Here is a 10,835-nt window from a genome sequence, read left to right as displayed (position 1 = left end):
TCTGGCCGGCAGGGAGGGAGGGAGAGGAGCTGCTTCTTTTGAAACCCGGGAAATTTAAGGGACGTTATCAATCTGGGACAGCAGCGGGACATGGCGCTGGGATGAGGGACTGTCCCGCCAAATAAGGGACGCTTGACAGCTATGTGTATGCCTCCTTCCAGCCACTCCTGCTGTTATGCTGGTGCCAAACATATTGCTCTGCTTTCCTTTGGACCATATGAGCAAGGCTGAGAGGTGGATCTTGTTTTCTGGGCAGCCCAGGACCTCCACACACACTGCCTAGGCTTGCGCTCCCGGGAAGTCACTTTAGTGCTGCTGGAAGCCATGGGTGCACAACGACAGGGGTTGCAGTTGAGGGGTTTGGGCAGGACACTTGTTCCTTGTCAGCTTACACTGAAAATGCCAGTAGATAGAAAAAAGGAGTGGTCCCTTTGCCCAGCGACTCCAGCCTCTCAAACCTGAATAGTTTTGCCTTTCTGCTTTTGCCTTTTGTGCTTAGGGAATGTCAAGATGAGCTGGGAAGTAGCTCAGTGGCACAGCATGGAGGGCCCACCATGTTGCTGTGATGGGATTTGTGGGAAGGATTCCCTTGCAACTTGTACCACAGGCCAAGTATTCAGGGCATGAAAAGGAAGTATTTTGTTGCCAAAAGGAGGATTGACTAAGCATGTGGAGGAGGAGATGACAGGTGCTAAACAAGTGGGCTGTAGCCTCTTCACGTGTCTTAAGCTCTGTTTTGTTTGAGGGGAGGGTGAGTTGCCAAATCACTGAAGTTGCTTCAACGTAAGGAGTTGCATTATGTGACATAGGGCGTAGTAAGGAGATCTGTAACTGGAGGTGTCAGAGATTGTCTACAGCATTTTGCAGGATGAATCTGGAGCCTCTTCACATTTTGCATTTCATCTCCGCAGGAGGACATGACATATTCTTTCCATGGCAACTGGGAGCATAGCTGTCAACTTCCCCCCCTTTTTAAGGGAAATTCCCTTATTCCGAATAGGATCCCTTGCAAGAAAAGGGAGAAATTGACAGCTATGACTGGGAGCCAGAAATGCCCATGGTGGCTCTGAAGTCAAAATGAAATAAATCTGTGAATTTGATGAAATTCCAGGGCATAACATAGTCTACAACAACAGAGCCACCAATTTTTTAAATTTTATTCTTGCAAAATAAATACATTGAGAAACAGAAACTTCAAATATGGGGCGGGGAGTGGGATTCCTGGAAGACTTTGGGCTTTTTCCTTTGGCCTTTGGTGGGTGTCATTTATTTATTCGTTTGAAATATGCATAAAGTACTAAAGATTTGGTGCATGGGGTGTTAGGGGAAGGTTAACACCTCTGGTGGGGACATGTCATGCTCCTTCTGGGGTAGTTTATCCACTTTAGGTCTCTACCCTGCACAGCAATGTTTTCTAGAAGTTGTCAGCATGTGACAGCAACCACTCCCTGGGAAAAGGCTAAACCAGGTGAGGTTAGCCAATGGGTCTCAACCCCTCTGGCAGAGTGAGTGGACGAGACCAACAGTGGGTTTAACAGTCAAGAAGGCTGTAAAGGCACATGCTGTAGAGGGAATGAGGGACAGATAAGGACCCAGGACAGGAGCCTTAGAGAATGTTGGGAAGATAGGGACCTTCAGTCTGGTTTCCCCGAACCCCCCACCCCCCACCCTTAGGCTGTCTGCTGCTTCTGTTTCGTTTCATTTGTTCAAATGAAGATATATATTTCTCTTCCCGCTCGTTTCTTCTTTTACTACTAGTGAGTGATTTTAAGGCAAGGGAAGGCACATTGGTGTCATGGCCACTGAGCAGTCTTTAAGTGATGCTCCCTACCACCACTACTATGGTAAAGGTTGCCATATGTCCAAGAAAACCCAGACATCTCTTTTTCAGGGCCAACATACCCATCCAAGCATATTTTTATATTTTAAAGGAGATGTCTGGGGTTTTTGGACTCGGGCGGTTCTGGCTCCGGCTGCTGTGTACGCTGTGGCTGATGCCAGCCTGAGCTGGGCAATGAGGCGCGCAGGGGCAGTGGCGGCAGCCCCGTGCGCCCGCACACCTCTTTCCCTGGCTCAGGCTGGCAGCAGCTCGAGCTGTCCTATTTTTAGCTCTTCAAGATACAGCAAACCATGAGGGGCAGGATTCTGAGGGCTCGCTATTGGAAGTGTCCAGACCCAGCAAACAATCCATAATGCCTTCCCCAAGTGTCACGAGTGGGGCTCCTCAACCATGCTTAGGTATCCCTGCCTTCTGAGATTTGTCATAGCTGTGATGGCTTTGCCTGTTGCTTCCGCCACCCCAGAACAAGATGGCCGCCCAGGAGGAGACAGGTCAGACTTCTTCTCTGACAGGGCCCAGTGTTCTGAGGCAGGGACTTCTCATTCACCCACATGCTACACATGGATGAGTAATGCTCCTTTCTGTGTCAACTGAGTTTTTCCTTCTTCTCATGGGTTTACAAAGAGGCAAGAGACTCCTTCCCTCATAGTAAAGACAGAAGGGGGATTTCCTTTTCACAGAAAGCCCATAAGAGAAACAGTTGGCACCATCCAGGAGACGTACGAGAAGGAGATCATGGCTACCCAGCATGGCCAGTGCTCAAGGATGATGGGAGTTGTAGTTCAAAAACATATAGGGACCCATTGTTGAGACCCAAAGAACACCGAGGGGCCCAAAGTTCTCCTCCCCCCAAACACTGAAATTGAAGAGTGCTAGTAAAACAATCCCCTCTGATTCAAACAAGGCCTGTCACAAGGGAGCTCTTCTTCTGTGCCCTTTCCCCCACAGCAATGTTGGCTTTCCTTCCTTGCGCTCATCACCTCCACCCTATGGTGTCATGGCATTAGGTGGTGGCCTGCAGCATTATCTTGAGGACAAATCAACACTTGCAACCTTCCATTTGGATTACTGCAACATGTTATGCATGGAGTTGAATTAGGAAATGGTCTGGAATCTTCAGTTAGTACCAATAACAACTGTTGGGACAGAGAAAGAGAGAGAGAGAGAGACACACACAGAGAGAGAGAGAGAGAGAGGGAGAGAGAGAGAGAGAGAGAGAGAGAGAGAGAGAGAGAGAGAGAGAACCTGAGAATGTGTTCCACATCCATTGAGCTGTATCCAGTTCAGACGAGAATGGACATGGCTAACTCAGGTCCATAAACTGTATAAGCAGAGGAAGCTTATATAAATAAATAAATAAACGAACTATATAAATGGAAAGTGGAGCTGTATGAGCAGCAAACTGATTTCTGCAAGAGCTATAGACTGGGTGGGATTGGCTCCCATTGGTCAGCCTGCACAGCGCCAAACCTCTTTGCTCACCACACTGTTCTGGAAAGTTGCAGTGACCCTCCTGTTGGGAGGATGCCATTGCAGTGTCCTGCAAGCCAGCCCCACCTACATCGATGTGCCGCCCCTTTTAATTACCCCTGATAAACTCCTCAGGGAGGGAAGAGGCACAATGATTTTGTGTGGGAGGGCAGGCAAACTCCTATTTACGACTTCCCTTGGGAGGAGAAGATAGGCAAATTCACACCCACTAACGTGTACCCACACCCTGTGTGAGGAAAAACAGTGTCTTCCAGGAATCCAGGAGAGCTTCAATGTTTTACTAAATTACTAAACTATTTGTTTTATTCTCAACTGAGAACTATGTGGGTTGGCCTAGGGTGTTTTTCCCCACATGGCATAGGTGGTTCTCTTATAGAACCCACCAGCATTGGCTAAGGCGAAGTCCTTGTCTCTGTGCTTCTGAGCTGAAGGGAAATGGCATTTGGTGGAACTCTGTGGATGCTGATATTATATATGACCATTTTCATTCACTCCTTGCTGTTTGCATGGGGAGCTTATTATCGTCTTACTAGGACCCACCTGCCTCGAGGAATGAACTGCCGTGCATTAGTACTACTCGGTGATTTCTCACTGGGATATGTCATGATACTGGTAAGTTTATTTTACATATATCACGGGGATGAAGGGACACCTCTCTAAAAAGGGCTTCAACATTTGAAATATTTTAGTTTAGAGGAAAGGTGAGTAAGAGGCAACATGATAGAAATTTATTAAATTTTACATAACATGTAAAATTATGACCCTCTCATGAGCATATTGAAGCTATGTAAGAGGCAGTGATGGCTGCCAAGTTGAATAGCTTCCAAAGAGGATTAGGCCATGGCTGGTCATCGCTATGTTCTGGCTCTAGAGATGGAGATAGCAATGCTTCTGAACACAAGTTCCTGGAAAACATAGAAAGGGAGAAGGCTCCTGTGCTTGGGTCATGTTTGTGGGTTTCCCATTGGGGCACCTGGTTGGCCACTGTGAGATGCTGGACTAGATGGGCCCTCGTCCTAATCCACCAGGCCCTGCTTACGTTCTTATCCACTCCAATGTATGGTATTTATTCTGAGTAGTACTTGCACTGAATACCACCCATTCCGTGTGATTCTTAAGGACTACAACAACAAGAAGCGTACAAGGAAAGGGGAGTGGGGAGTGGGCAGGGTCTTCACTTCTGTGCTGCCCAGGGTGAACCATTTTCCATCCAAAGAAGAAGGAAAGGATATACGGTTTAGTCGCCTCATATGCCTGGGTTCCATCCCACAGGCAACAGTCATATGCCAGAGAGAAAGAGAGAGAGAGAGATAGAAATTATGTAATGCTGATTATAAATGCTAAATGTTTTGGATTAAACAGGTCAGACTTGTGGAAAAACTGGGCATCTGCCATAGATATTCCATTATGAGGTCCATGGGCCGGTTAACACCATTAATGAAGGACTCAAACTTGATAATAAAAGACCTGGTTTTCGATGGGGTGCCGGTGAGGGTGTTCTGGCCCAAGACACTTGCTGGGAACAGGAAAGGAATCATCTTCATTCATCCAGGTGTTGGACTATTTGGAAGCGTCCGTAAGTTCTGTGAATTGTTTTTGAAATGGTTCATGGTGTTCTTTGAGGAGAATCTGGGGTGCTGCTGTAATGTGAAATTCCTGAAATGTTTGCTATGGAGGGGTGGAGGTTGGTTTCTGCTACCCCATATTATTATTATTATTATTATTATTATTATTATTATTATTATTTATTAATCAGTGTTTTTTCTGAAAAAATGGTTAGGGGTACTCTCATTTGACTCAGGAAAATCACCATTTTATAGTTCAAAGCGGGGGAAATAAATACAGCAAATGGATAAAAGTACAAAGATTCACAAAAATGTTTACGGATATGCGCACCCCTGTGTACCCCCAGAAAAGAGCACTGATTATATTTCTTTTTCTATACTGCCTTGCATGCCATAATAAGAAACAATAACAAACCCTTCCCAACAGACAGTTTACAAGGGTGTAGATTGTTTAATTAGCCAAAGGTTTGAGAGAAGAGGAATGCTTTTGCCTGGCACCTAAACATATGTAATAAAAGTGCCAAGTGAGTCTCCCTGGGGACAGCATTCCACAAATGGGGAGCCACCACAGAAAAGGCCCCTTCTCCTGTTGCTGCCCTCTGGGCCTCTCACAGAGGAGACACATGAAGAAGGCCCTCAGATGATGATTGCAGGGTCAAGACTGGTTCATATGGGGTGAGGTGGTCCTTGAGGTATTGTGGTATTGAGCCATTTAAATCTTTATAGGTCAAAAGCAGCACTTTGGATTGGGCCTGGAAACCAATTGGCAGCCAATGCAGTCAGGCCAGGATTGGCGTTATATGCTCAACCCGTCTTGTGGCCTTGAGCAAATGGGCTGCTGAATTCTCCAGCAGCTGCAGTTTCCAAACTGTAGGCAATTTAAGTTCAATGAACATGGCACGATAGGATTGCAGGAAATGGTGCTGAGTTCTGTTGTAATTCTTCGCATCTCGGTCAGTGATAAATCCTTATAATGTCAAAGGGGTTTCTCTATGCCTCAAGGGACTTCTATGAAAGGACTTCCAGAGATTATCAGAAATAACAGGGGAGAACAAAATCCACATACTTGTTTTCAGCTAGTGACGCCCCATTTATAAAGGGTTCAATCTAATGTAGATTTTCCAGCGGAGATCCACAATCAAGTGTGTTAAGTTGTGGGCGAACATACCAGACGACACAGCGATTCTTCAAACAGCTCTTGTTTGTTCAGAGGCCAGAACAGAACTGAAGAGCTCAGTCAGCCTGCTTATATAGAGCTCCAGAACAACGTAACAACGTAACTGTAGCAACTTTCTAAAACTATCCAATCACTGAATGTCACTTTCGATCCTTCATTTGCATAACTATCTACAGTATCCCCCTGCTGGCCCAGGGTGAGAACTTCAGTACATAACAAAGTGTTATATACATTTTTGTGACGTAAAAAATTAATTACCATGCCAGAATTAATCATATCTGTTAATTTCAGCAGGTTTACTTTCAGCAGAAGTAATATTGGATTCAACTCACAGCGATTTCAATGTGAATGACCAAGGAATTTTGTAATGCAGTGTAGTAACAAATAATTGCTCACAGCAGGCCGTGTGTGATGTGTCCTTTTTTCCAGGAGTCTCTGAAAGGGCCTGCCGTTCCTTTGCCAAACAATCTGATTCAGTGGTTGTAAGTGTTGAGTAAGTATCTTCATGCTCGTTCTACCAGGAAAAAAGAGCAATTCCCCATAGTTTGCAACCCTTCCTCGCACATGAGCCCAGAGAAAACCTGACAAAGCTTTAAACATAGTGATTTTTGACAACCTGTGGAATGGGTGTTCCTTTTTGTATTTAGATTTTTATGCCTTGGGGCCCACTCCCTCTGAGCATGAGCGCTCTGCTGCTGGCCCAGCATCCTGTTCTCACAGTGGCCAACCAGATGCCCCGATGTGAAGCCTAGAAGAAAGGCGCGAGGCTGAAAGAGGAAGCCACCGAATCACGCCATGGCTTAAATCGTCCCCGGCCATGCCCCCAAGCGACCTGATTGGCCGCCTGGCAACCTGACGTGGCCGGGGTCTCCCCCAGTGGGATGCGGGATGTTGTCCCGCCCCAACGCTGAGGTGAGTGGTTAGGCAGCTGGACCACAACCTGGCCCCACCAGGAAATGGACTCGATTTCTCATCCCCCTGACCAAGACACTCAGGGAGATCCTGAGATGAAAAATGAAATCAAGGAAGCATTCAGAAGATAGAAGTTTATAATGGCATGGAAGAAGTGGCTAGGGCAGGCATAGGGAAACTCGGTCCTCCAGATGTTTTGGGACTACAACTCCCATGATCCCTAGCTAGCAGGACCAGTGTTCAGGGATGATGGGAACTGTAGTCCCAAAACATCTGGAGGGCCGAGTTTGCCTATGGCTGGCCTAGGGCAAAGCTTTTTTATTGCTCTCTCATAACACTGGAACATGTGGAAAGCTGGAAAGCTGGAAATTTCAGATAAAAGAAAGTACTCCTTCAAAGAGTTCAAAGTTAAGCTATAGAACTCACTCTTACAGGGGGCAGGGATAACCTCCCACTTGGATGACTTTCAGAAAGGTTTAAGCAAATTTAAGAGTTTAAGGCTACCAGTGGCTTCTAGCCATGATGGCTATAGTCTGTCCGTATGGTCAGAATAAGACTTGCTGGAAATTGCAGGAGGGAAGAGGGCTCTTGTACTCATGTCCTGCTTGGGGAGTTTCTCCAATGATTGACCCCTGGCCACTGAGAATGGGATGCTGAACTAGCATATTCAGGTGGAAAACTTCAGGCACAGAGGCTGAATGCTGCACTCCAGGCCTCTCCATTTCCCTCTCTGAACTCACCCCAGACCCCCCACCATTGCCCCTCTTTGGTACCCTCCTTGAGTGGCATCTGCCTGGCTGGAATATGTGGCTGTGTGCAGGAGCCAGCCTACTTGTCCAGTGGGAAAGTTTGCATTTGCTTTCCATTTTGGTCTCTGGGGCCCAGAATGTTTCACAGAAAGGAATGTGGCCCTAGAGGTGAAAAGGATTTCCAATTCAAGGGGAAATGCCAAATGCGATCCAGGAAAATGTTGAATGTTGATGATACCTTATTTTCTCTTTAGGTTTCGTTTAGCTCCCGAGCATCTCTATCCAGTCCCTGTACTGGACTGTTTAACTGCTGTAATACACTTTCTGAAGAATGCAAAGGAATACGGAGTGGACCCCATCCGCATTGCCATTGTTGGGGAGAGTAGTGGAGGCACATATGCTGCAGCCATTTGTCAAGAACTGGTGACCAGAGAGGACCTCCCAAGAGTGCGAGCTCAGGTCCTCATTTACCCATTCCTCCAAGGAATGGACTTCAATTTGCCATCCTATCAGCAAAACCATTCAGTTCCTCCCTTGTTCCGGAAAAGAGCTGTCAGTCTTGGTTTGACATATCTCACTGGGAAGACAATGAATGTAGATGGAGTTCTGAAAGGCGCCCATGTCCCTCCTGATTTGAGAGAGAAATACCAAAAATGGATCAATGCTGATAACATTCCAGAACAATTTAAAGCTAGGGGCTATGTTCCTGTAGAACCTGCTCCATTTTCAGAAGAACTTTATGAACAAGTTAAAAGAGGTACTGAGACAATGTTTTGCCCCCTTGTAGCAGAGGATGACATAATCCTCCAGCTCCCAGAGACTTTCATTCTAACCTGTGAATATGATGTTCTCCGGGATGATGGGCTGTTGTACAAGAAGCGCCTAGAGGACCACGGTGTGCCAGTGACATATCACCATCTTCCAGATGGATTACATGGAATATTGGGCCTTGTTGGTTGGGGGCCACTTGAATTCCCGAGCACACAGAAATGTATGCAGCATGTAGTAGAGTTCTTAAAATGTTTATAGAAATGGCAGTCTTCCACTTCTGTGGAGGGAAATTTTGTTCCTCATTGTGCCAATCCTAAAGTAAAAAGAAAAACTTAGTTCCAAAGTTTTACTTTCTAATTTGTTAAAATCCAAAGTTTTACTGTCTAATTTGTTAGAACAGAACACTATTAACAAAATTATCGTGGAAGGAAAAGAAATAGATAATCCGAAAGAAATTAGGAAAGGATTTGTGAATTTTTATAGACAATTATATAAGAAAGCTGGGAAAGATGATGTAAAGAAGTTAGAAGATTTCTTGAGACGAAAAGGGGTGCAACAAATACTGACAGAAAAGAAAGACTGAATGAATGACCTAAATGAAACAGAAGAAATTAAAGCTGCAATAAAAGAATTGAAAAGTGGAAAGGCACCAGGACCGGGTGGATTTACAGCAAAATATTTGTGCTGGTCCCAGGGGGTTACCCTGCGGCGTGGTCCGAGTCCAGTCCAAGGTTGAGGGTGTGGTATGGAGGCTGTCCATCAAGGCTGAAGCGGGTTCCAAGGCAAGGAGTCGGGTGTGGTCAGGAACTCTGGCAGAAGAGCAGGACAGGGTGCAGGCAGGAACAGGCTAGCAACAACGTTGCTCCCGCAACCTGGGACTGGGGCTGGCCAGCTTTTATCTGCCCCGAGGCATAGGGTGGTCCCGGTCCACAGGTGACTCGCCTCTCCTGGCCTGGAGGTGAGCATTCCTCCTGCGAGAACTTAGTTCCCTCCGCCTCTCTGCCCTGAGCCCCTGCAGCTCAGGAGAGGCTGGAGGGTTACTGGACCCAGAGGCAACCTCACCATCCCCTGACGGGGCTGAGAGTGGAGCACCTGCAGGCAATGGGTTCTCGATCACCTCCGGAGCCAGAGCATATTCAGCTGGTGTCTGCTCCTGAGGATCCGGTACAGGTGAGGGCCCTTCAGGTTCAAGCCCCAGCCCCGGCTCAGCTGGTCCTGCAGGCGGGATTCCTCAGGTTCAGCCTCTGAATCCGATTCCCAGGCCATCACAATATTATAAAGAAATGAAGTACACCCTACTTGTACCGTTGAAAAAAGTGATGAATAATATATTAAGAAAAGGAGAACTACCAGAAACATGGAAAGAAGCATATATTACATTAATACCAAAACAGGATTCGGGCTTAACACAAGTAAAGAATTACAGGCCGATTTCGCTATTAAACAATGATTACAAATTGTTTGCAAGTATATTGGCAAATAGATTGAAAAAAATATTGAATGAAATAATTCATAAGGATCAAGCAGGTTTTCTACATGGCAGACAGATGAAAGACAATATATGGAATCTCGTAAATATAATTTAGTATCTGACTGCCAGAAATGAAAAACAGGCGATGTTAATTTTTGTGGACACGGAAAAGGCCTTTGATAATATATCTTGGGAATTTATGTTAAAGAATTTGGAGTTAATGGACATTGGACAATTTTTTAAAAAAGGAATAAAAGCGATATACTTTGAAGAAAGAACAAAATTTATAGTAAATAATATAATAACAGAAAATATTGAGATTACGAAAGGTATAAGACAGGGGTGTCCATTATCACCACTATTATTCATATCAGTACTGGAAGTCTTCCTAAGGACAATAAGGAGCATCTCTTCACAAACTGGTGTTTCCGCCATGTCAGTCCAAAAATCTTCCCACTACAGGCAGCTGCCGAATCCACTCAGTCCAGATAAAATCAAATCAAGGCTTCTGTCCAGCACTTCTCCCAGACCAGATGTCATTCAAACATTTAGCCTTTCCAGGGAAGGTATCGCCAGGTAAACCTGGAAGTACAAATATCAAGAAATAGAATATTAAAGTCTTACCTTCCCCTATGGCTATCTAATTTGATTCAACAAGCTGGTCAGACCCAACTTCTGTTCGTGGCCGCTTGCTGATTTAGAACTGTGTTGCATCTCTCAGCCATAAATCCTGGGCAAACATCCAGCATTCTTTGACATCTCTCCAGTTGTTAATGAGATGTTGCTTCTGTGGTGATAAGTACCGTATTTTTCGCCCTATAAGACGCACTTTTCCCCCTCCAAAAATGAAGGGGAAATG

The 10,835-nt window shown here is 45.6% G+C and overlaps 1 protein-coding gene across 1 annotated transcript; it reads left to right on the top strand.

Annotated features, from left to right (window-relative positions):
* Positions 1 to 3,535: 3,535 nt before the first annotated feature.
* Positions 3,536 to 9,643, top strand: LOC310694789 (arylacetamide deacetylase-like 4). The gene is made up of 4 exons (XM_083478362.1): positions 3,536 to 3,943; positions 4,694 to 4,907; positions 6,503 to 6,566; positions 7,989 to 9,643. Exons 1-4 carry the CDS (start codon positions 3,767 to 3,769, stop codon positions 8,761 to 8,763), a joined length of 1,230 nt encoding a protein of 409 aa, XP_083334488.1. The 5' UTR covers positions 3,536 to 3,766; the 3' UTR covers positions 8,764 to 9,643.
* Positions 9,644 to 10,835: the final 1,192 nt, after the last annotated feature.

The sequence above is a fragment of the Podarcis liolepis genome (assembly GCF_965112155.1).
Source record: "Podarcis liolepis genome assembly, chromosome: 15".
In the NCBI taxonomy this organism is placed as follows: domain Eukaryota; kingdom Metazoa; phylum Chordata; class Lepidosauria; order Squamata; family Lacertidae; genus Podarcis; species Podarcis liolepis.
The sequence above is the reverse complement of the archived record's forward strand: the minus strand, read 5'-3'. Positions and strand labels throughout refer to the sequence as shown.